The following is a 26,206-nucleotide window of genomic DNA, read 5'->3' on the forward strand; positions in this document are numbered from 1 at the left end:
ATATCACACCCTTTTTTCAAATTTTCGGCGGTTTTTGTGTCAATTTCTGTCTGCTAGTTTGTCATCCTATCTTTGTGTTGTCGCAATTGAATTTCGAAAGTTTATTGGCTATTTTCGAACTGTCTATTGGTAATGTTTTTTGAGTCAGCTGAAATAGGTTTTTAAGTGTGTCCTAGAATGACTGGGTCATATTTTTTCTTGAAATAATTTGAAGCTTCTGAAAAAAAAATGCTTTAGTTTCTTTCAGTAATTTTTGTACGGCTTATGTTTATGCATCGCAACTGGTGCGAAGCTCGGCTTCGCCTCTGTGTAATCAATTTGAGCAGCATATGTTTCTTTTACATTGCTTGATACACAAAAATTATTAGACAGCTCACGCTAGTACATAGGTTTGTACATGTTTCTAGTAATAAGGTGTAATAGTACATTATGAAAATAAAGATTTTTTAATTTTAAAAGTTTCAATGAAAAAATGTTGATTTTTTCGGATTAATGATTTTCGAGCTTATTTCCGTCGCTCTAGTTTTTTTTAAATTGTTTTTTATTTTAATCTGTTTTAATCGACTTAACATCCAAAACATGTTTTTTTACGTTGGTTCAAACGGTTTTTACTATCATTGAAAATTCTGCACTTTGAATAATTTTTCATCTCTTTTTTCCATTAAAAAGCTTCTTTGTATTTTTTATTGGCCTTGTGAACCTGTATTCCGTAGTTTCGAGTGCAAATATAATTTTATGCTTTTGTGCGTCTCATTAGGGACGGGTCGTCAAAATTTTTGGCTCAAACTTTTTTATGACAAAATTGTTTTCGGCTTTTTTGTCCCCTTAGTTTCCGCTCGTTAAGTAATTACTCTTACAAATGCTAATAACAACCTAATTTTTCATAAATTCGCCTCTTTCTTTTCACTATCTCGCAATGCAATGTTTTTGTTGTTTTGTAAGTGTTGTGAAGTTCCGCTTTGCCTCTGTGTTGATTTAAACTTAAATGTCAGTGAATTTAGTTTGATTTGGCTTCTTTTTTTTGGGCTTGACTTTGGATTTTTTTAAATTTAATACAAATTTCTTTGCTGGTAGGTAATTTCTGCTCTCGTGGAGGGAAATAACGTGAATGAATTTCAGTTTCAAGAAAGGATGTAAATTTTTAGAAACGCTTAAAAAAGCTTCAATTAAAAAATTTATACATTTTCAATAAAAGTAAAGTTTTTTACGGTAGCCTTGAGCTTATTAGCACTTGTTCAAACTGTCTGCTGGTATAAGCTCATAGAGTTTGCTAGAAGTCTAATTAATGGAGAAGTATCGAAGTTAGGGTTTTCGATCCTTTTAATTGTAATGAACATAGTGAAGACTCTTCCATAGGTCTTACTGATTTTTTGTTTTTCACGAAAAGTCTTAAAAGTCTCTAATAACTACAGATGTGCATTCATAAATATTGCTGCGTTTTTGAATGCACTTAGGTATATATGCTTTTTTGACTTCAATTGAAATTCATCTGCTAAAAGTGACTTAGATAGCACTCTCCAAATACTGGAAAAGGCGCCAAAAAACGTGAACGATTTGTAGTTTCGAAAGTGGAATTTAGTTTTTAGATTTCCAGAGGAATAAAAATTTACCTATTGATCCAGTTTTCTCTAGTTAGGTTCATGTTATCAAAAAAGGTCCAATCATAAATTTCATTCTAAAAATTTAAAGAGCATCTGTTTTTTTTTCTTTGAATTTTGAAAGTTGATATTTTTTCAAGAAATTCACTGTTTTTTATGCTTTCTTGCGTTCATTTTTCTTTTCCAATCTTCAATTGGCTATGTTCTAAATGTACCAAAAGCTTGTTAAGTTCTGGTTAGGTTTGATTTGAGTTACTATGTAGCAGGTAACGTTGATATCGTGCGCCATAACATTTCAACTAGTTTCTAGCTTGATGTTTTAAAACAAATTCATAGTGTTTTCACTCTTTTTTTTCTGTAAGTAATAGTTTTTACTACTTATCTTGATATTTACGATCGTTCTTTTAAAATCCTCTGTCGCAATAGATTCTACACTCCACTGTGTATAAGGTTTATAATTTTTGTGATAATGAAATAAAGTTGTTGTCATTAGTTCACCATGTCGCCACTCACCAAGCGTGCTATCGCCTCTACTGACATTGAAAAACTTTAAAAATGATTAGTTTTCTTGTGGAATTGAGTATTCCCGTGAATCGAGTTCTGTGACAAAGTTGCGAATAACATTGTGAACTTTGAACAATAATTAATCTTTTTAATGGCTCTTTTCGCTTTTTTATCACAGAAGCAACCCGTCATGCCGACCCCGAATGTTGCTTATTTATTTACCTGTGAGTGCTTTTGAAAAATAAAAGCTGTTAGCAGCAATAAAATGCTTTAGACGATAATGATGCTCGGAATGGAAATGACATGGACACAACGCCTCGCAACCAGAACAAAACAAACAACAACACAGGCAAAAGTAGCCCGACTTTGACGGAGAGTGAGTTCGGTGATCAACCTTCAACGCAGAGATCTACACTTCATGGGTGAGATTCAGAAAACACGAAAGATAAATTTGTTTATCCCAGCCATTAATCCTGTGATTGGAAGAAAATTGTTCATTTAGTGTTTTGTAAATCTTTTGGGGGCGTTTCTATTATGAAGCTCAAAATTAGTAAAATGGGTGTGTGTTCTGTATGTTAGCTTACAAATTTGTGAAGAAACAGGCCAGTTTGTTCAAAAATGTTTCCCAATAGCATTCAAATTGTTCAAATTATTATCGTTTTCGAACACGAGGTGTTTAACTTGGAAGATTTATTGGGATATACTTACGCAAAATAAAATTTCTTGAAATTGAACGAGTCGTATTATAGTAGCTTGTTTACTGTTAATGAATAAGATCGGTTTTCTTTCATTCTCGGTTTTTTCGGTTCATTTGCTATAAGGAAGGCAAATTACGCTCTCCAATTGAAAAATGGTGCCAAGAAAAGTGAATGAGTTCAAGTTTCAAGCATGTATTTTACCTTTCAGATTTCCAGTGGAAAGAAAACTTATTGACCAAATTTTTAATGTTATTAATAGTTAAAGAGTCCATGAATGCATTGAAGACTCTCATATAGGCCGTTATTGTTTTTTCAAGAGGGTCATTTCTTTTTTTTTCAGGAAAGCGTTCTAAAATTTGTTCACGCTTAGTTTTGATTTCTCGCGGTTTGACTTGTGATTTTTAAGTTCAGTTCATTTCCTTTCAAGGAAGGCAAACTCCATCGAACAGCGGAAGGTTTTTTCATTCGCCGAATTATTTGCGGGTCACAAAGCTCAAAATGAATTGTTGTCATTCATTTTTGTATCGAGTTTGAATGATGTTTTTTGGGATTTTATCTGGTATAATTTTAAGCATGCTTGCTCAGTAATTGACGAGTTAATGGTACTTCGTTTACCAAAACGTGCTCTTTATTTTGAACGTGATAATTTATGTTCTTTTTTTGTGCATCAGATACTAAAATGTACCGCTATTTGGATGCTAGAAAGCACGTGGGTCAGTCTGATCAAGGCAGACTTTAAAATAAATTTGTAAATGAGCACGAGTCGATTTTTCTAAAATTGACAAAAGCACGACTGAAAAATTATTACTCGCTGCATGAAGGCATTGCATGATTCAGGCACGTGCAAACATTTTATTTTCCGTGTTCAATTTCAAATATTTACTAAAAAGCACGGATGAAAATTATTAAAATTTTCGAGCACGCCGTCTGGATTTATTAAGTTATTTTCACAAAAATGCACGTTTCAGTTTTTAAAATTAATCACAAATCTTTTCTTGGTTTCTTGCGTTGATTAATCGTTTTCTGCAATTTGTTTGAAAGGTAATTTTTGTCTCAAAAAGAATTTTTATACCCTGTGTTGAATATTTTTGTACAAATGAATTGAAAAATTTGGACTCTAAAATGAGTCACAAAGCTCAAAAATTTTCTTTCTATTTGAAATGATAGCTTTAATTTTTGTTTGTATTCTTGTAGAATTTTTCAGTCAAATTTTGTGTATCTGGCGGTTATATTCGGAAATAGTCCAATATTTTCTTGATGTTTTGCATTAGCTTGCCTGTTGAGTTTTAATATAAGTTATAGAGTTATTTTGTGTCCTAATTAGTCTCATCTGCGGAGTGGGTGAGAAGGATACCTCCAGCAACTATTCAGGAGGCGGTCACTACAACTCTAACGGGACAACCCACTCTTCCTCCTCCAACACCCCCTCGTCAGTGGGAGGGAACAGCAGCAGTCGAAGTGGCGGACACCCATCCTCGGCAGCTTCCTCGGCTAGAGGGGGCTCAGGGGACTCGACAGAAGGACACCCGTTTCTGCTGTTAGACTGTCAAGACGAAGAAGACTTCGAAAAATGTCACATTGTTGGTGGTGAGTAGTTGAGGTCATGTTGTGTTGTGATTAGTGAAGGTCGCAGAAATCGGAATGGATGTAAAACCAAGTAGACGAAATTTAGAATTTTAATTCTCAGAAGTATTGATTGAAATTATTGAATTTCGTTTTGGAGCAGTTATGTGAAATAACTGTTTTGCTCAATAAGTAAACCTTTGTCCGATAGAAATCCGCAGCTGTTTAATTTTGAAACGTTATAGGGAAACCTTCTAAATTGAAACTTTGAATTGACTATTGGGTGTGCATAAATCGTTCATATAGGTTAATACACTGTTTAATACACTGTGAGCTTTTCAGCAATAAACTTCCCCAAGTCGCGTCTGTCTCGTGCGGTGAACTACGAGATAGCACCCATGTACGACTACAAGAACAAGGCGGGCAAAGTGATTGTGGTGTACGATGCAGATGAGCAGATTGCCGTTCACGTGGTCACCTCTTTGGTCGAGAGGGGCTACGATAACCTCTTCATGTTGTCAGGAGGCGAGTGTTTTGTTTATGTGTCGATCAATGCAGTGAAGCCTTTTATACAGGTCTTGGTGATTTTTTCAAGAGTAATGAACGTAGTGAGTACTATTATATGGGTCTCCTTATATGGGTGATTTGGCTTTTTTCCTTCCCCACTAACCTCAATTGATCATCAATTTTATGGTCTAACGAGTGGTTTTACAAGGTTAATTATGAAGACCAAATATGTTTGTCATGGCCTAATTTATCTGCATGTCAATTTTCATGACAATCGGACAATGTGAACAGTAATTTTAATTATAAAAATTGCAGGTGGGGTGGAAAAGATTTTTTTTCGGGAAAAGTTTCCTAGATTTGTCCACAGCCAAGTTTGATTTTTGAAGTTTGACTTGTGATTGTTCATTTCTTTTCTTTTGTTAAAATGATGGCAAACTCCGCTATCGAACAGTGAAAGGTCACGAAAAAGGAGATCGAGTTCAAATTTTGAAAGTTGATTTTAATTTTCAGATTTCCCAGCGTAATAAAAACTTCAGGCTCTTTTTCCCCCCACCTCACATCAGCATCAATTTTATGGTGTAATGAGGGTTTTTACAAGGTTAACTATGAAGACCAATTTTGTCTGTCATGACCTAATTTGTTAGCATGTCAATTTTCATAACAATCGGTTGGTGGGAACAGTAATTTTAATTGTAAAAATTTGCAGGTGGGGAGGGGGGAAGGAAAAAGAGCCAAATTTACCTATTGAACCAATTTTCTCAAGTTGATTTGATTTAATCAAAAAGTGTCAATCATAATTTTTCTTGAAATTCAAAGAGCTGTAAGGTCATCTATTTTGTTGAAATTTGAAAATTGAAGTCTATGTTTTGTCAGCTCCTTGCGCTCCATGACTCTTTCAAAGAATTTTTTGTGATACCTACAAGATTTTTTTCTGAATAACAGCTGAAATTCAATATCGGAGAAACTTGAACATTTATGTTTTTTGAGCGAGCTCAAAGTGTCCAATTTGGTTATTTTACAGAAGTAGAGAAACAGAAATAAATAAAATAGTTTTCTTTTTAAATGTAATTTTTTTTGTTTAAGGACTGAAAGTAACGTACCAAAAAGTGCCAACTTTGATCACTGGAACTCTGCCCAAGGCGGCTTTAGTGTTTAACGAGAACACTGCCAGACCTGCGAAAGGAGGTGGATCCAAGAAAGGATCGGTGGCCTCGGAGATCCAACTGGACCCCGTGATCCGCTCCGAGTTCTCCTCTGACGATATTGACAGAATTGAGGACGAACTAGGAAATACGTTGGAAGGTTCGAGAGTTATTTATTGTTATCATTTTCAGCGTTTGTCATTTTGCGATTTGATTAGGAATGATGTGTACGTAGTATGCTGTGTACGTAGTATGCTGTGTACGTAGTACGTACTTATTTTTGTACGCTTCTTAAAATTTCTTTTTTTTGCCGAAAATGTTCTTACATTTATGAGCTTGCGAACATAGTATATTAGTACGAATCTTTTTTTTCGAACCTAACTTTGCTATAATCACGATCTGTAGCATTGGAAGTTTTATAGCATCTGTTCTCTGCTTTATTTGTGGCTAGTGTTTGCCGATATTAAGCGTCCGTAGCTGAGAGGGTTCGAATCCGACACGTAGCAAAAGTTGCACGAAGTCGTGGCTTATTTTTTATTTCTTATTTCACCTTATAGAGCTGCTTTTTTGTCTTGTTCACTCTTGCATGAGACTGGGGATGGGCTCCCAGTGAAAGAAGATTGCTCGGTGGTGCATGATAGCAAGTGAGGGTCAGTGGTGCATGATAGCAAGAGAGACGGTGGTGCATGATAGCAAGAGAGAGACGGTGGTGCATGATAGCAAGAGAGAGACGGTGGTGCATGATAGCAAGAGAGTTTATAATTTTTCAGCTTTTTCGATTTAACCTTCAATTCCTATAGTTTTTTAAGATTGTTTCGCGTTCTACTTGCTCAAAAAGTAAAACTTTTTTCGACTTTCTTGGTTTTTTACACTCTGGTTACTTTGGTTGGAGTTTTCTATTGTATTGGAGCAACCAGTTGTAGTTGTCCAATGCTTTTGTGATGCATTTTTTGAGCTCATGATTTTCGCTTGATTATGATTTTTTTGCGTTTTAATTTGAATAGTTTTTGAAGTGAAGATTTTTTAAATGATTCGGATACAGAATTCAATCTTTGAGGCGATCATGTATTTCTAAATGCTTTTAAATATGCGGCATAAGATGCTTGAGTTTTTGATGTGTCCAATAAATCTTCTGTAGTCCTGTCATAATATGCTGCGAATTAAATTTCGGCCTAAATTTTTCGGTTGGGTTATTGCATGCTTCTGAAAGAGGTTTATTCAAGTTTGGGTACGTTTCCAAATTACATATGAAGCAGGTTGCATTTGCGAAAATTTTGAAGCTTTGTAATTTTTTCTGTGCTTAGGGCTAAATCATCATGTACATGAAAGCGATTTCAGCAGTAGGGTTTTAGTAGCTCATGGTATATTGGGTGTTACGCGCTATCTTTTATCCTTTTCATTGATATATCTTTGTTTGAAATGTTCCTTAGGCTTTGCTTATTTTATTGTATCTGAAATACCTCGACTCATTGGAGTTTTTAAAAGTGGTTAATTTTTTGGCTTGCTAGCTGTAGCTGGAATTTTGTTACCTTGACGGTTTTTGAAGAGCCAGCGTAGAGTATTGAACGGTCTTTTTATGCGCCTGCAGCCAATTTTTGAAATTGAGTTTGTTTAATATTTTTTCCATCTTGCTTAGTTTCAGCACATTTTTCATCAATACATTGATTTGATCTGATTACATGAAATAGGTTATGTTGAAATTTCTGGTTGTGTTGTTGGTTTTGAACGTGTCGAAATGAATTTCAATTAGATTTTTACCCTTGCGATTAGCAAGGGTTTTGTGGAAGGTTACTAGACTTTTTCCCCTAGATAACTTTGTTCACAGAATGGTACATTTCGAAGCAAGTTCGAAATGACAATTTAACAAATATGCATCCTTCTTGTTTTGCATATTTAGGGCTACAGCTTGCTTTGTAGGTGACAGATGTCGAAAAGTTTTGAGCTTTTGATACAAGCTCGAAAATTATGTTTGAGTTTTTACAATCATTCCTTCGACCTTCTTAAAAAAGTTTGAAGAAGTTTTCGAACTTTTTTCTTTCTAATATAGCTTTGTTCGAAATGTTTTCTCGCTTTTTCTTAAGTGGAATACTGTTCTATCGTAATTTTTGGCAAAAAATTTGCAGTCATGAGTTAATTCACGAGTTTCTTGGGAAAATTTCCAATCAGTTTGTTCGTCAGTTGATTTTTTATTTGCTTTAAATGCGTTTTAGCCTATATATTTGTGTGCTAAGATAACTTCTTTAAGCAAAAAAAATTGTGTTTGGGAGGCTATGAGTGCTCTTTAATCACAAACTATCTTAAAAATTTTACATTCATGTTTTGTAATTTTCAGTTTTTTTTATTATATCACAAATTTTGTTTTGGGTATATCTTTTGTCTTAGTTTGTTTGGACTTCGTTCCTAGCAACTTGTTGTCTTAATTTCTAGTGATGTCTGAGATTGTTTGTTTCTAATCGACTCATATTAATGGCACATCACAGTGTTGAAAAAATTTCCAAATTTTCTCTCCATTTTCTTTTTCCAAAAAAAATCCCACATTTGGATTTTCACCATTTTTCGCGGTTTTGTCTGCATAGTTACCGCTCGGTAGTTTTTAATGCTAATCTAATGCTGGGGGTTGTATTCCGCCGCAGGTTTTCATCATATTGAGTTTTATTTGAGACAAACATGTGAAAGTTTCGGGTGTTCTTTTTTTAATTTTTTTTTAATTACTCGATTGCTTTCTGTATCGCAAGTGATGCGAAGCTCAGCTTCGCTCAGTGTAAAAATTAATTGTTTTTCTGCTCTCTTTTATGAATTTTCCTGTAAAATAAATTTCTTTTTGATAGGTTTATTTTTCGTATCGCAAGCTACATTTTTCGATAACTTCGATAGTTGGGTATGATGTATCCTTTCTACTTTTCGAGTATTTCATAACGCTTTGTTGCTACATTTGTAATGCGCGAAAGAAACAAGAATTCTTGAAATCTACAAAAGTTTAAAAATTTTGTGACCTTTTCAAGCTGGATCTGACAGCAGTAGTATGTGTGGGAGTGCTCGCTCTCAATACACGGGTTTGTATCTCAGATTTAAATTCGATGCGTCTTCACTATAATATATAGCAGCTAGATGTCTAGCTTTAATCTACATTAAAATGTGCTGTGTGGTGTACTCATTTGTGATTTTGGATATGATTTGAAAAAATAGATGTCTTTGTTTTAAATATTGTGTGTTGTCAAATATTTTTGCATTGTCAAGTTTTATCTTTTCTTCCTTCAGTTCTGCATTTTTTGCAGTTTTCCCTTATTTTTGCACACTAGCTTAGAGCGATGAATCAAGAGTAGACTTGAAGAAGTTGCATATCCGATTTATTTTAATGCTGATTATCAATTGGTCGAATAATTTTTTTGTCCGTCGAACAGTCAAATTAATAAACTTTCTCAACTCGACTGGTTTTGGATAATTATTGAAATTTTTTCCTTTGGATCAAAGTATTTGTAACCGTTAAGTTGCACAATTCGCATTCAAATAAGATTTTCGGAGCTGATTTTTCAAATTTGGGGCAACTTCCACTGTTTTTCAGGTCGTTCGACTGCGGCGCCAGCCAGCAGCAGGTCAAGTCGTGCTTCAGTCGCCAGTTCCCACAGGTCGTCGGGAGCAGGCGATGGTCAAAACAGATGGAAGTGATGGACTACTTTGGGCCATACAATGAGTCATACCTTTTATTGACGGCCTGTCCGAAAAATAACAAATAGGGGCAATAAACTCACTCATGTTTTAAACAGATTGTGCTTTTTTGTTTGTGGCACGTTCGAAGTTTTCGAAATGTTTGTGCGCTTGTTCACGGCTTCCTCAAAGACTGGCCTCAATTGATGCTTTAATTTTGAATGACATTTCATGTGTTAATATGTAAATAGGATGTTCGTTATGTTAAGAATTCGCTGTACAGATGCCACATTTTGTGAGTTTATGTAAATAATGATCAATAGAATGTCAAATGGTTATTTTATTGAGAGAGGAAGCCTCTTGCTCACAGAAGATACGTACGTCAAAAATCTTTAGCTTTGGCCACTCATGAAAGTGGAAAAAACACGAAAACTACGGATTCAGGGGCTCAGTTTTAGGTTTACGCGAGAGTAATAAGTGTCTTTAAAGCAGGTGCTACATTTCTAGTGAACACAGGTTCCTATGATGGCTTTTCGAAAGAGAACTGGTGGGTCACTTTCGATTTCAAGGTTCGCTAGCTACTCTTTGTCCTCATTATACGTGAACAGATTGTTTCGAGTTCATACAAACTAACAAATGGTGTGAATAAAGAAATTTTTCTGGAAGAACAATCGGGCTGACATTTATGAAAAAATGTGAGGCTTTTTTCCTAGTTGGCTTTAGTAATTTTGAAAAATTATTTGCGAACAGATTGTGTTATTATGAGCCTTTTTTTGTAAACTAACTCGCAAATAAAAGTGTTCATTCCGTGGCTCTGTGGTTAGTGTGTGAGACTCTCAACTTTTGGGTCACAGGTTCGAATCTCAGAGGTAGGCGAATTTTTGCTAATTGGAGGATTATTTCTAATTGGCTATTACTGCACTTTTTAGAGCTGCTTTTCGTGCTCTCGCAAGTGTTTGCGAAGCTTTGCGTCTGTGTCAATTCATGGAATACCAATCTTCATGCATCTGAAATCAAATAAGGTCACTTGCTAATGCATAAAACACCAGATGAAGTATTTTAGGCTTGAATGCTAACCATTTTACATAGCAGATTTTGATCCTCAATGAAAACAAAAATATTTTGTCGAACGCTTTCAATTCAATTTTTGAAATATGGTTTAGTATTGGAAGACTGGCATATTGTTTATTGCACGTGATGCTAAGCTCAACTACGACTCTGCGAACGAAGTGATCAATCGCTTATTTACGACGTCTGTTTTTTAAGAAATAATTTTGACTGAAAGAGCCAGTCGATTTTTCACGACTATAATTTATCAGTTCACTTGTGCGTGCGTGGCAGCGGAGATGGGGTAAAAATCAACGTGTTATGTACAGCGATCCATAATCGAATTTTTAGATTTAAAAAATTTAGTGAAAATACGATTTGATAAGGGAAGTGTTGGTTCAAGGTAGAAAAAGTCGAGATTTTTTTTACTGAAGCGCAACTGGGAAGATTGAGGTGGGAAGTTATTGTTAAGTTAAACTTAACAAGAAAAAGCATCTGATTTTGAATGAACATTTCTAAATTCTGCGTTCTTTTAAGCTTAATTTTACAATTGGATAGAAAAATGGAATTTATTGTATGCTCTTTCAATGAATAAGAAAATAATGAAATGGTGATAGAACAGAAATTTTGTCTCCTGTCCTGGATTCTAAGTTGATGGAGGTATCTTTCCTAAGAGCGGAGAGACCCACGTACCTCAAAATCCTAGAAAGGGGGTCCTTAAATTTTTGAAAGCCCCATATCTTACGATTTTGTACATGAACGCCGCAAAATAGAAGACCGCCTACTTTGGGTCTTGCTTATCTTAGCTTAACAACCGGAGACACGATACATAGTTTCTTCTAAATCGGTTCTAATTTTTCATCCTGGTTACTTAAACCGTTCAATTATATTGGTTTATCTTTTTCAAGCAAATGATCGTTCGACCCAGTTAAGAGCTTTGGTGATATTGGAATATAGTTATTCGGTGTATGAAAATTCACCGTCAATAATGACAAAGTAGCATAATTTTTGGCAGCAGGGAACTGTTTTTTTATTTAAGCAAGTTGACCATGAATTAAATGCTCAAAATCTACCTAAATGAAAAAAACGAGAAAAAAAAATCAAAAAAGGAATGTGAAAAAAATAACGAAAAAAATTTAATGAAATAACAAATTAAACAAAAAAATAAGGATTTTATCCCTAGGGTCAGCCTTGTTTTTTGTTTAACTTGCCTACTTGTGTATTCTCTTTTTACTTGAGGACCGTTAAGTCGATGGTTCGGTGACGCGGACGTGCACAAATTGCTAAGTAGCTACAGTAAGTCATTCAGAATCACTTAAGCAAACTACGTTGAAAACGCAAATTACCTAGAACCAGGAAGGTTCTACAAACCGAATACATGATGAAATTAAGAAAATGTAAGCAACGCTTTAAAATTTGAACCGCCAGCATATTTGTCAAAAAAACATAATCGTAGGTAAAATAGTAACTGGACTGAAAACCATAATGCCAAATAGAATTATTTGTTCGCACAGCAATTTTATGCACTGTGAGAAAATTTTAACAGTGGCATTGTGGAACGAAGGAAAAAAAAATCTACGTTGCAGAAGCCTTTGGCGAAAAACTACCGGATGAAGCTAAACTAAGATACTAAAATTATAGAAAATTTATCAATAGTAGAGCAAACGCTCTATGAACTACTAGCATCACAAGAAGTGGAACATCGTGAAGAGTTCACTAATTTTAATAAGATCATTAAAGCAAAAGAAAATTTCAAATCCCGGTTGAGAAAAAACAGCAGAGATGAGTAGAAAGAGACAAAAACGTTGCAAAATAGCAGCAGCCGGGGCAAACTGAAATATATGTAAGATACGAACGAACTCATAGCGTGAATGGAATTATGGACATTGTGTGATGCGGTCATATTGGCTGAAATTTTGTCATCAGTATCTAACGCAAATCTTAGCTACTTTGAATGTTTGGAGTACTACGACTCACTTAGATAAACACTTTAGATAAGTTTAGTAGAGATTCAATTAGTGGGCGGATTGGTTTAGTAGGCAGAAACACTAAGCAGCTATGTGCAAAAAAGAGACTTCTGGCAAAAATTGATCATTGGAATTGCTAAAGCTTAGGGAAACTTAGTTGCGGACGCAGTTAGGGTTACCTTTGCGAAGAGCTTCATGAGCTTCATCAAAATATTCATCCGCTTTTCTCGACGCTTTACAGGCAAATCCTAAACACTAATTTTTTTCGGATCCCGGAAGCCCGTTGACTTTGATCTTGAGCAAAACGGCGAGCAAACTGAGGCATGAAAATTTGATGCGATAATACATTTTCCTTCAAGCTGCATTTGGTTCAGATGTCAAATTTTGGTACATAACAGCTTCATTGATATCAAGTGAAACAGAGCATGGGTAGCTAGGCTGCCGGATGTTAGACCGACGGCTTTTCAGGCCAATTATCAGTAGTGATTTTCAGCCAAATTCTCAGTTCATGGCAAAAATCAATAGTGCAATCAGAAGTAGTCTTCAAATACCACTGAGAGTCGACTCAAAACTTCTGAAAAAAAACTGGAAAAAGCAGCCCCCATGAAGTATCAACTTTAACTTCCAATTTTTACTATAGCTATATTTTTGGATCCTGGAAACACGTTGACTTTGCTCATGAATAAAATGGCGAACGAACTGGATCTTGAAAAATCAGAGCGTTAAAATGTTATCAAGCTGCCAATAGCTCAGATGTTTAAATTTGCAACTCAACAGTTACACAGATTTCAAGCAAAAAATGGCATTTTTAAGGTGTCGGACAGCAGGTCGATAATTTTTTTTTCGGGCCGAAGTGCCAAAGTAGCGACTCCGAGCCAAATTAAAGAACATTTTGTGACAAGTAAGATATCAAAAACGTAAAATATAATGTTCCGAGCTTTTTTAATTTCCGAGTTCAAGTGACTTGTAATTGGGACTAGAACTTTTCTTAAAAAATTTGCTGACAAGCTCAATTTTTTAAAAACTCGAAAAAAACTACCTCGTAGCTCATTTTAAACATATCGAAAATTTTGATTTTTTTCCGATTTGTTCTTGTCCCAGTTTCTGGCGGCTGATTTTCCGTTTTTTTTTCAGATGCACTTCAGTTTATCTAGTACGCTTTTCAAGCAATTTTTCCTTCTTAAATTCCCTACTAAGATGCTTTTAATGGCTTCTTTGCTTTTTTATAAGCAGTGAATTTTTTCTCCGTAACATTGTCTTTCTTTCTATGGCTTATTTTACGCTTCTTCCAGTTTGATATGAAAAACAGATACAAAAATGTATGGGAATCCGTTTTTTGATAATAGTTTTCTAGGACGCTTTTTGAAAATTTTTAAAGTTTTTGAAAAAGTTCAAATTTTTCTCAAAAACTTCTTTCCGTCTTTTCAAAAAGTAATCTCAAGGGAGAGACTGTTTACTCACTCCCCTGTGTGCCTTGATGTTTCCCTAGTCTTCTCTTCCTCGACCGGGCGCGCTGTGCCGATGAAAAGTCATGATTCACTGTGGAAATAAACGGAACACTTAAAGCTGCAGAAAAACAATCAACATTGATTCCTTAAACTTTTTAGCCTGTTCTCGCATGATTGAAGGAGAAAAAAAACATCAAAAGTTCTGAAAGAATTCATGAATCAATTTATTCATTTGAAAATTAGAACTGATTTGTAATTAGCTTACTTGATTCCTATGAATGTGTAACTTAATAAGGAACATCAGGAAACCACCTTTAAGCTCTAAAGGAATCATAGGACTTCAATTACGCCTGTACTAAAGGTGACTGCTTTTAGTGCAGTCCTTAAGTTTAGCTTAAAACGTTGAAAAACTGTAAGAAACGTTATCAAAAACTCTCGTTGAAAATTGCTTTTTGATAGAGTTGAAAAAACAACTTTGCAATTAATTTTGTTCAGCAATGAAAAAATCTGCCGAGCCAAATCAACTATATGATGGAAATCAAAAATAAATCTTTGAGTTTTCGCAGTGTTTTAATGACTGTCGAAAAAATTGCGGAATATTTATGCTTGGGGTGTTTTTTAATCAACTTTTGACTTTTTAACTGTATGAATTATCGGAATAGCAGGACTTCAATTACGCCTTTACTAAACATAGAAGTGAGCTCTCAAATTAAGTCCCCGCCGTACGATCGGATTTTGTTCCGGGTCTGAAAAAGCCAGTTTTCCCTATCTGAAATCAAGTTTCTTTACCTGGAAAAAAGACACAATAAAATAAATTTTGAATTTTGCACCCAATATTAAACAAAATCAATGAGAAAACACAATTATTTGTGACCAAATCCCAAAATCAGCTGTCTTTTAGTGTTTCACGTCGTTCAAAGTTATTATTAAAGACCGCAAAAACTAACTTTTTCTGGGCTCTGAATCAACTGCAACCGTTTGAAGCCGTCTGCTAATAATTTTAAGGAGGTTAAAATGGTGATCTAATTTGGTAAGAAAACGTTGACTAAAACGCTTTTGAAAATTAGTTTTGATGAAACTAAAAAAAGTAAATTTGCGTTAAATTTTGCTCACCACTGTAACACTCTGCCCCACTAAAACACATATACGAGGAAAGTTAAATTGGTCATTAACTTTTCACAGTGTATTGTTGTTCCGGCTCACAAGTCATTTTGTCCCAGCTCGAGTTATAACAGTTCATCTTGTCTTACTCCAACTTGCCCCACAAGACAGTTCGTCCTATTCCATTCTGTCCCAAATTAATCAAAGCTGGCCCCAGTTTTTTTGATATCCTCGATGACATAGTGTCGTCCTAAATATGAAAAATAAATTCATTGTACAATTAAGCTTGAAACTATTTGCGGAATCACTATAATATGTGCTAAATCAAAAAGAGTTCAAAGCATGCGTGGTCGGTCAGATTGGAAGCCGCAAAATTTCAACGCAACTTTCAATAACCATATTAAAGATTGATTGTTGATTATGCAAGCTCACTTAGCAAAGATGTTAGTAAACATCATATCAGTCAAAAAAATATGAGTTCACAGCTAAAAGAAATCACAAATCTAATAAATTATCTTGAAACGGAAAAATGCGGGTAACTCCCTGCCCCAAAACCTTTCACGCTGGGTAACTCACTATTGGGCGGGATGAGGGAAAGAGCAAAGAGCAAAGTTACTGCAGTATTGACCTCTAACACCTCCAAAAGCATATGCCAAAATCAAATAAAACTGCAACGAAATGCCGACGCTTAAAAACTTGCTAAAGAGTTAAGTACGCTAGTGCAATTAAAGAAACAACACTACAATCTTTGTTAAATTTATTGGATTAATTCGAATTTTTGCCTGGATAATGCGTTACTTCTGCAATCCGGGTCTCTCATAGCCTTCAAAATAATGTTTTAAATTTTAAAATTTTTTTAAGCTTCAAATTTAAATTTTTTAATCTTCAAATTGAAGTGAATTAAAATGCAAGGTTATTAAAAACCGCCATTTTGAATGTGTACATTATAAAGTTGGTGAAATTGCATCGTGCGAATTTTGAAGGTACCGTCGCAAATCCAGAGAAAATGATGAAATTGGAGGGCTTGAGCGTTGTCCCTGTCCCCGAAGATTAAAATCCGTAACTCCACTGTCTAACCAAACAAATCTCAGTATACTGGATCTATAAATGCCTGTTTTTATTGAGGCAGATAGAGCGAAGTTATATTTGAGAAATCTATTTATTGATGCTCGACTGGGCAAGGATAACTGCACTGCTTTTTCTTCTGATACTTCCTGGAGACAAGTGGCAATTCTACTGCTATTGACAGGTACCAGTTGCAGCTTGACCCCTTTTTTATTTGACAGATACCATAAATCGTTTTTGGTAGATACCAGTTTATTTTCAACTGTTACTGCGAGCATTCAGCATTTATGTGAACTGTATCTCCAGTGCTCAATTGTTTTTGTTGTTTGCTTTTTTGTAAAACCCTGTTCGTCATTAAGGAGCGTTCGGTTGATTCGTTGAATTTTTGCCTATGTACTTTGAACCATAGTAAAATTATCGTATTTTTGCAGAAAAAAGATTTAAGCAAGGATGCAAAATGAAAAAACACTACAAACTTTTGCTCTGTTTCAAAAGCGTTAATGGCGGATTATTGTCTAAATTTCGCGTTTAATTGAAAAAAATTATGGCTTGGTTAATATTTGAGGCTCAATTTAAAGCATATGGAATACGTTTCCCTTCTTTCTCGAAACAGGTTGAAATTACCATTAGAAATTACAACTGGTCTTAAAAATTATTCGGTTTGTATATCAAATAATTATGGAATACTATGAAATACCTTTATCTTCAATTGAATACCTTCGGAATACCCTTCCCTTCTTTCTCGAAACAGGTTGAAATTTACATTAGCAATTACAACTGGAACTTAAAATTACTCGGTTTGAACATCAAATAAATAACTAGAGGTCTTACTAGTGGAACAAAACGGCATAGGACAAGTTGTCATGCTGCGTAATTTGGCGTAGGACAGTTTTTCATGTACAAGGCATCGGACAATTTTTCACTTTCATTTAAAACAGGGCAAGTTGGCAAAGGGCCATTTGCCCGGGGGCAAATAATCCTGACAAAGTTTTTTTTATTTAGCCATTTTCGACGTTTTACTTATGCACTTTTGAGAGAAATTTTTACACCATCTGAAAATTATTGATTTCTTGAGCCTAATTTCAAAAAGAAGTTTCACTTTTGATCAAATTTTTTTTATTTTTTTGAGGATTTGAAAGTTGTTAGATTCAAATTCGAGATAATGAACGAGCGATATTTTGCTTGATTAAGACACGCGTATGCGGCGGGTTAGTGTGTTCCAAATTAACTGAGGCGAGTCATTTGGTCGTATTCTAAAAAACAAGACTCTTTTTATATCCCCTCGTTTTTACATAAGCGTGTTGAGGGATAAGCTAAAAAAATATTTTTTAAATTGACTTTTAAGTTTAGAGGGAACATTCAGAGCTTTACCGTGATTTACGAGTAGTCTTGTTTTTCTTTTCACAGCTTTACGCGATTAATTTTCCGAGGCATTGCTGTTTGCAATTTTGATCTGGTCTGCTTGCTGTTTTCATCAATGGATAAAATATTTGCTTAAACTTCTCATTGACAGAACCTGTTACGACGTCGATTGATAAGTGAACATGTGTGCAATAAGGATAGCTAAAATCTGTGCAAGTACCACAAATCAATCCGACAACATTCATGAAACACAACAAAAAAATGGTTTTGACTCTTTACAAAAATTTCATTTAGGCAATTCGTGTGATGAAAAAACTGTTTTAACGAGTTTGAATTTAGAAAACTTAAAAGTTGTTTTCAAAAAGTATAGCAAAAACATTTTTGAAAAAAGGACAGAACATTTTTTTTTTCAAAACTTTTATAATTTTTTTTGCCGAATAATTTTTTAAAAAGGAGTAAATCTTACTTTTTTTTCTGTTTCAATGTTTTTTTTATAAAACTATTTGTATGCTTCACGTGCTCTCTACTCGCACAAAATTAGACTGAGACTCAATTTTTTCCAACTTGTTTGTTTTGACGCTGGGAAAATTTTTCGGAAAGTTTTTGGGCTTTGTTATGATATATCACTCAACCCAGTCCAATGATACCATTTGTGGTAGGTGAATTCGCGTGAAAAACAAAAACAAAACAAAATAAAAAAACTAAAACACATCCGAATTCAAAGTTTCTCTCCATTTTTCAAATGGTCTCATCTAATAAAACAAACACACAAGTTCCTCAAACAGGCAAAGTTCCTCCCCATGGTTTGTCAGACTTGAACTCCAATTGGTCGGGTCATCACTTGTCATTAAGTTGTTCAAATAGAACCCAGAAGGTCAAGAAAATGTTGCAAAAAGGCTAGCATCATTTTTATCTAGCACAAAAGTTATTGTTTTGTTAATGTGAATGTAAATCTTAATGTGAAATTGAATTTAACATTTATCCAGCAAATAAACAACACCTTTTCAATCCGTAACTTTTCTCTGATTGATCAAAGTATAAATTACCATAAAACTAGAACTGAATTTGACTTCAGGATGTATCTCAAAATGTTGGCTCAACGCCTAACTCTACTGTCGGCGCTTCTCGGATTTGTGTCGGCTGGTATCAGTGTCGGCCACTGTCCCCATGTTTCGGCTGTACATGTGGGGGAAACCAACTTCGCTGGTCGGTGGTACGAAATCAGAAGGGTAAAACCGGAGGACGAGGGAGGAGAGACGTGTAACTTCGAGGAGTATAACTTCAGGAAGGATGTCAACGGTATGTTTTTTTTATATTTTAATATAATTTCAACTATTTTTCCGAATGAAAAATAAAACGAGGTGTAGCCATTGCCTCAGAAATTAGGATTGCTACTTATATGAAGGAGAAAGAATACTTCCCTGACTAAAGTAACAAACCGCTATTTTCCACAACGCTCCCAAATTCTCCATTTTAATTATACTAATGCGTACTATTATGGCTAAAAGTAGTTAATTTTTAACTGTAAGGTATGGAGCTAGTTCTTGTGCGCCATTCAAACTTCCATTGCAGTGTGATAACGCTAAAATAGGATTTCAAAGCTGAAAATCAAATGCGGGTGTGGGAGAGAGTAGGAAAAGAGCCGGAAAAATTCTGATCATGCTAAAAGATCTACGCTAAATTTCCGAGGTTGATTTTTCGAAAAAAGATACCATTGTTTTTTGCAAGGTTGGAGTCTGCGAATAAACAGCACTGGATATACGGGCGAAGAATGGCGCAGCAGTATCGTTGATGCCCGGCAGTACATCTACGCTCGTCACTCGGCTCAGGGTTATTTCGTCCTCGGAAACCAGAAAGCTGGCCTTCCCAGATCCGAGAAGCCTAACTTTTTTGTCCTACACGCGGACGATAATTTCTCTCTGGCTTATTTTTGCCAGGGTTTCGGTTCACTGAAAATGGACCTGGCATGGATCATGTCACGTGAAAGGTTCCCAGATCCTGAAGAGGTTAATGAAGTCCAGAAGAAGTTGAGACATAACGGGGTCTTCTTGGAAATGACAGACGTGGACCAGGAAGATTGCCCGGCTACTGAGGGAATGGGGATGAAGAACTTGATGATGCAGTTCCTGAGATATTCTCAAGGTGACGCCGATTGGCGATACTGAGCAGTAAAAAAGTAACTCAACACTTGAAATCAGGACTGCTTCCCAATCATTTCACTTTCGCTCAATTGCTCTTTAACTTCGATTAAACAATTTAGTCAAACTGCTGTAAAAACCTTATCCATGTAAAAGAATTACCGCAATTACTGTATTTTTTTGTTAAGACTGATTTCCATCCAAACTATTTATATTTTTAATTTTGGGCTTTTTATTTGGATACTCACCGGTAACGATCAAGGCTCAAAGTTGGCATCGAACCGCCAACCCTCTCTTCTACTGTTGCCCAAACGAGATATGAACATCAAATTTAGGGTTTAAACAATGATTTTACCAGCTTTTATGTCAGGACAAACTGACAATTGAACAATGTGAACAAAAGTCTGAAATATTTTAAAGGTGCATATTTGGCTGGGGAAGCTAAAGATCCCTCGTACTCCTAATCAAAGGACAAAAAAAATTTAGTGGCTGACTATCCCATCTCTACTTTTAAAGTCGACTGCCATAAAACTAAATTCTATGGACAATTTCCTGAATCACACTATATTATTTGACCTCATATCCGATACTCTTAATCAATTGTGCGGAGATTTCTAAATCAACCTGATGCGACCAAATCTCTTTCCAACTCCGTCGAAGTAAGAAAAAAATTATGAAAATGAACTGATTAGAGAAAAAACTAACGTTGTTGATGCTATTGTTGCTTGCAGTAACTGACTGTCGTCATACAGCACTTGATTGAATAAAACCACATAGTGCTAAATTGAAGTTCTATCCAAGGCGTTCGGTATAGTAAATCATGAAATCCTACTCAACGAATTTTTTCGGAATAGTTTGCGAGCACTTACTTGGCAACTATTGAAATCAATGTTAACAAACAGAACACAATGTGTTAGTGTTAACCACAAGATTTCAGCGTTTAAGAAAATAAATACGGAGTGTCTCAGGTTTCCGTTCTGGGACCACTTTTTTCTTTAGATGAAGAATCTCTTTTTCTTCAGTTTAAATGATCTTCCTAAATTTTGCGAACTACTAAGAAAAACAATGTTCGCAGATGGTACAAACAACTATGGTAATGATGATTTCACTAAACTATATTAAGATTTGAAGAACAATTTTCATTGTTTCACCGAAAAAAAATTACTTCCAATTATGATAAAAAAAACAGTTTGCCTATTTTTGCATCAAAATGAATCGACAGCTTCAATGATTGAATGTCATCTAATCAGAGACAACCCAACAGTTAAATCTCAGGCTTTTAATGAGATTTTTATTTTTAAAATTTTGAAGTGACTTTCAATCAGCACTATCCTGGAACAGAAATGAAACTGGAGTTTTCACACAGCAGAGTTAACTTCTTCTTCATCATCTTCCTTTTTATAGCTCTGCGACTCTCAAGAACCTTAGTTACAAAACTAAGTTGCAACACTTTTCAAAGAGAAGATCATTTTCCCGAAAAACTTTTTTACGTAAACTGGGGATAACCTTTTATCAAGCCTAAATTAAAAAAATAACCACTATAATTTGGAAAACAGTCATGAACTACAAACGGAAAAAGGAAAACAACAGATTTTTTTCGAAAAAATTTCAACTTTCAAATTCCAATTTTAAAAAATTATATGACCTTTTGACCTTTTGAATTTCGAGAACAATTTATTTGTGACACTTTTTTTGATGCAAATAACCTTATTTGAGAAAATTGGATCAATAGACAACATTTTTATTCCGCTGGAAAATATGAAAATTAAATTCCACTTTCGATTAAAAAGTAACGGAATATTTGTGATCGGGGTGGGTTTTTTTCTTCAGACAAATTTCGACTTTTTAACTAGCCATTTTTGACGGAATTTTTTTTATATCATTCGAAAGGTATTCTTTTCTTGAGCTTAAATTTGAAACTTTGAAAATGTTTTTTTTCTGTGATCATTATTCGTAAAGTTATGGGAGTTTAAAGATTGTCATTTTGGCCAATTTGGGACAATTAGGGCGCGATATATTTCGCGGAATTAACGCGTAAGCGAGATCTAATCCGTCTTAGAAATCGTTCCAAATTGGTTCAAGGAAGATTATATGCCATAATTGATTTAATAATAGGAACGAAATCTATCACTTTGTACTTAATAGGGCGTGTGGGGGGATGTTTTCACAAAAAATCTCAAATTTTTTAGAAAAAAAAAATTTAAATTTTACTTCGTTATATTTAAATTTTCCATGTTATTACTAGTCCATAGACCTTAAAAGTCAGTCGGAACAATCAGGGCTTCGCCCTGATACGAGCAGTCTTGTTCTTTTTAGAGCTGTTTTTAGTCCTAACGAAATTGGCGGCAAATTATTGTTCCGATTTTCGAAGAAAACGGAATATTTATGCTCGGTGTGGTTTTTTATTCAGTCAATTTTCGCCTTTCGAAATATTAGCTTTTGACAAAATTTTCTTATACCACATTGAAGATATCGACATCCTGAGTTTAAATTCAAAAAGGTATTTTACCCTCGATTACTATTTTTTAAAGTTTTGCGGGTTTGAAAATTGCCGAATTGGCCTTGTTCTGGACTAAATCATCCCCCACACGCCACATAAAGTGAAAAAGATAGATTTCGCTCATTGTAACAAATCAATTATGGCAAGTCAGCTTCTTTCAACCACCAACTTGGAACGATTTGGCAATCTTTAAACCCCCTACGAAAAATGGTCACAGGTGAAAAATCTTTGCAAATTTAAGCTCAAGACAACAATACCTTTTAATGATATAAAAAATTCCGTCAAAAATGGCTAGTTAAAAAGTCGAAATTTGTCTGAAGAAAAAACCCACCCCGAGCACAAATATTCCGTTACTTTCGTATCGAAAGTCGGAACAAAAATCAAACCGTAAAAAAAGCTAAATTTGAGCGTTTGAAAATAAACCACAATCATTTGTATAAGAATATTTACTACGTTCATGACTCATAATAAATGAGTTACTTTTGTCGCGCGGTTGTACAAAAATTTTGCGCCTTAAATTTAAAGAACGAGTTACTTTTATCAAGTAAATTGTTTCTCAAAATATGACCCGTAAAGCTTTTTTCATTAATTATTATTGCAGTGCCTCTGGTAAGGAAGGTTTAAATCGTCATGTGAGTGGAAATAAATTCGATTCGTGCGAAAAGTTTTAGATAGTCTTTGAGCTACCTGCATTCTGAAAAAAAAAGAAAAAGCAAGTTCAAGTTAAGTTTTCTTAGTTCTGTGAGGATCTCCCGGCTTGTGTCGCACTGAACATTCGTCACACATTGGCGGCAGTTCTTGATCGGGCGTCTTGAATGACTCGCCGCCTTCTTTCGACTTATTTGGGGTTAACTTCTTCGTTTTTATTCCTTCTGATGCCGGAGGCACCGCTGATTCCGATGTTGCAGGCTTCTCCTCTGCTTTAGGCTCGGAACCCTTCGCGTCTGACCTGATAACGGATCCACTCGGAGTTTCATTTGTGCCCTCAGGAGTAGCTTTTTCTGGCTGTGCCCCTGAGTTATCGGCTCTGTTTTCCGACTGATCGGCAGCTCCCGAATCGGCCCGAGACGAGTCGTCTTCGGCTCCGAATCCACCGCCGGTTAATTCAATGTCTTCGCGGTGCAGATTGTTACCGAGCTCTTTGTTGACCTCTTCCTCGTATTTCAAAACCTCCTAAAGCAAAAGATTTTTTTAAAACTATCTCAAGGTCTTATATTAATTTGCTCAGGCATCAGCAACACTTCGAAATTTTTGGTGCTTGATGCTTTTTAGGTTGCTCCGAGCAGCCAGTATTGATGAATACAATCTTTTCAATTTTAATAATCCGGGAAAAGTTAAGCTAACTTAGTGGTCTCTAATTGCTCCTGAAGCCAAGAGAGGTGATTTCAAAAAGTTCCAATCGTTTTAACAGCAAATTTCTAAAACCAAATTAAAATCACCAAAAAACCAAAATTGGAAATGTTGTCAGAATGGGGAAAGTCCCCTACAAGAATAGTGACAAAAACTGTGCCCCCACCTCAAGCGTCATATCCCACCATTCGTCCATGAGACAGTAGATCATCTTGTGGAACTTCTTTAGGGCGAAGTCCTGCTGCTTCACAAATTTGCCCTCCAAAGTACCCCCGAAGGTGATGTCGAATCTGAACAAAGGAGGGACGGGGTCTGAATCTGCGGGAGTTTAATGTACCCGTTAGATAAGAATACCCCCCCACACCGGTTACCTAATAAAGAACTTAGACCCCTATTAAAGACTAACTGAACGGTTCAGCGTATATGAATTTCTTACTTTGTAACAATATTTCTTGTTTGAATTTCTTCAAAATGGAGAAGAGGATGGGAATTGTTAAGGAAATCTTACGCTTAATAATTTTTGAAACTTCTGAAATAAACCAATTGAACTTTTAAATAGTACAGAACATTAATTTTGTTTCAGATTTTTTTCAACGCAAAATTTATTTAGACTTTTGAAGCTTTGCTGATGATTATACAAATCACTGATTTTCAATTAAGCTTTGTGTCATTTTTTCAGAGGATATAGTTTGAGACCCTCTTTAAAATTTTCAATTTTTATTAGATTTTCTTGGCTTTTTCCGTAAAATTACAAAATAAAACTGTTCAAAAATTGTTCACACGTAATTTTACATGTAAGAATTTGTTCACCTGTTCACGCTGACACGTTTTAATGCAGTTTATAACATGAAAAATCATTTTAATTAGATTTTTATACGGGGACCGATCGTTTAGCAGACCAATCTTTTAGCATAAAAAGTGAAAAATGAGTCTTTTAGCAGACCAACGTAATACAGTGATGGATGATTGATGACAGACTCAAAAAGACGCTCAGTCTGGGGCCAAGCTTCCCCCCCCCCCCCCCCCCCCTCAATTCAGACAATTAGCTCGCAATTTGTAAACAAAATTATCTACTTCAAAAACACAACAGTCTAAATTAGCGGCAAAACAAAGTTTTACGCGCACAATAACACTCGTGTTGAATTGAAGCGCAGCGGAGCAAGCGGTCGCTAATCGCCAACTCCGCGTTTGAAGTTAGTTATCACACTTTATAATTGTTCTGAGTCTGCTAAAAAACCGGTCTGCTAAAATCCCGGTCTGCTAAAACCCCTAGCACCTTTTTATACATTGAATTTCAGAAAAATTTGGGCGAAACTGGAAACGAGCGATTTTCTTTGGCTACCTACTTGGTATTTGACAGTTTGTAGCAGCACATAGTTGGTCCATCGAAGCTATCATGCCACGGCTTCTTTTTTGTACTCGGAGTCAAAGGACCCACGCCCGCTTTTTTCGACTCTGTTTTAGTCGGGTCGAACTTCTTTAATTTCTTCATGTTCTCTGTGATATCTGTCACTCTAATTTGGACCCCTTTAAACGAGTTTTTGTTCTTCAGATGTTTGCTGTTGTGAATAAATTTCGGCTTTTCAGTGTTGCCTTTGTCGTTATCAATATGATACGATTCAAAATGCATCGCAATCTTCTCGGGTTTCTCCATATTTTCAGTTGACGTGTACATGTAAGGATAGCAGTTCCAAGCGTGCTCTATGAATTTCAAAGAGTTTTTTCCGAACATTTTGATGGCGATTTTGCGGACCCAGTTTGAGACAAACCGCTCGCAGTGATATATTTTGTGTGTGTATTGGCACTTCTCGGGCACTTCGTTGTCGGGTAATTTGAACTCTTTGTCGTTTTTGCTCGAGACTAATTCCACTCCGCTACCTTTGCCAGTTTCCTAAAACAAAAACCAGTATCCTTCAATTTGTTTAATTTTCAATTTTTTTTAGAGCACTTCTAATTTTTTTTGAATCAAATAGACTTTTAAACAAATTTCTTTTAATTCTAACTATCAGCCAACTTAACATTTGTCTTTGTATTTTGCCAGGAGTTTGCAAAAGAAGCTATGGTGGTTGGGAGCGTTGGCATTCTCCCGATTAGTTACAAATTGCCGTTGAATTGTATAATTAACACCTGCAGCCTCAAAAATAGACCCCTTTTTTTCAATTTGTGAAAACATTGCCTTTTACCAGGTTTTGACTGTGGGCAGAAACGTTTTTTGAAAAAACCTTCACCCTCTTAATTCTTTTTTTTAAAAAAAAAATCAATAAACAGTATAAGAATCGTCTTAACCTGTTTAGCAATATAGGCTAAAGTGTAGAGAAATCCTCGCTCATAATCTGACACAGTGAAGGGCATCACAATTTTATGCAGGGTTATCTTCATGGCCAAGAAATCAAATAAGTTTAGTACTAGTAATTTTCAAAAGGGTCAATAAGTCAACGTTTTTTCTTGGTTTTTTTTATTGTTTTGGCAAGTGAAGTGAAGGTCAGTTTGGTTTCGAAAAGTATGAGCAGGCCGTCGGTTTTTGCAAAAGTGACTCACAATTCATTTTTGACTTCTGACTTTTAGTTTTTA

At 35.3% G+C, this 26,206-nt stretch overlaps 3 protein-coding genes across 5 annotated transcripts in view; 2 read left to right on the plus strand and 1 right to left on the minus strand.

Moving 5' to 3' along the window:
* LOC134846552 (centrosomal protein of 41 kDa-like) overlaps positions 1-9,993 on the plus strand; it is a 604,453-nt gene extending 594,460 nt beyond the window's left edge. For 2 of the 3 annotated variants that reach the window (XM_063863934.1, XM_063863936.1), the window contains exons 6-11: positions 2,377-2,524; positions 4,125-4,387; positions 4,706-4,888; positions 5,954-6,172; positions 9,015-9,065; positions 9,575-9,993. In XM_063863934.1, coding sequence (XP_063720004.1) covers positions 2,377-2,524; positions 4,125-4,387; positions 4,706-4,888; positions 5,954-6,172; positions 9,015-9,065; positions 9,575-9,678 — 968 coding nt within the window. In that variant the 3' untranslated portion in view covers positions 9,679-9,993. The remainder of the gene's footprint in view (positions 1-2,376; positions 2,525-4,124; positions 4,388-4,705; positions 4,889-5,953; positions 6,173-9,014; positions 9,066-9,574) is intronic. The other variant, XM_063863937.1, reaches the window with a different exon arrangement.
* An 8,634-nt stretch (positions 9,994-18,627) lies between these two features.
* Positions 18,628-20,010, plus strand: LOC134846090 (uncharacterized). Its single transcript, XM_063863298.1, has 2 exons — positions 18,628-18,946; positions 19,376-20,010. The coding sequence occupies exons 1-2, from the start codon at positions 18,724-18,726 to the stop codon at positions 19,810-19,812; spliced, it is 660 nt and encodes a 219-aa protein (XP_063719368.1). The 5' UTR covers positions 18,628-18,723; the 3' UTR covers positions 19,813-20,010.
* A 2,998-nt stretch (positions 20,011-23,008) lies between these two features.
* On the minus strand, positions 23,009-26,014 carry LOC134846789 (phosphatidylinositol transfer protein 1-like). Its single transcript, XM_063864179.1, has 4 exons — positions 25,922-26,014; positions 24,982-25,526; positions 23,802-23,925; positions 23,009-23,458 (listed from the first exon to the last, which is right to left on the minus strand). The coding sequence occupies exons 1-4, from the start codon at positions 26,012-26,014 to the stop codon at positions 23,009-23,011; spliced, it is 1,212 nt and encodes a 403-aa protein (XP_063720249.1).
* Between the last annotated feature and the right edge of the window lie 192 nt (positions 26,015-26,206).

Source organism: Symsagittifera roscoffensis, chromosome 5, assembly GCF_963678635.1.
Source record: "Symsagittifera roscoffensis chromosome 5, txSymRosc1.1, whole genome shotgun sequence".
In the NCBI taxonomy this organism is placed as follows: Eukaryota; Metazoa; Xenacoelomorpha; order Acoela; family Convolutidae; genus Symsagittifera; species Symsagittifera roscoffensis.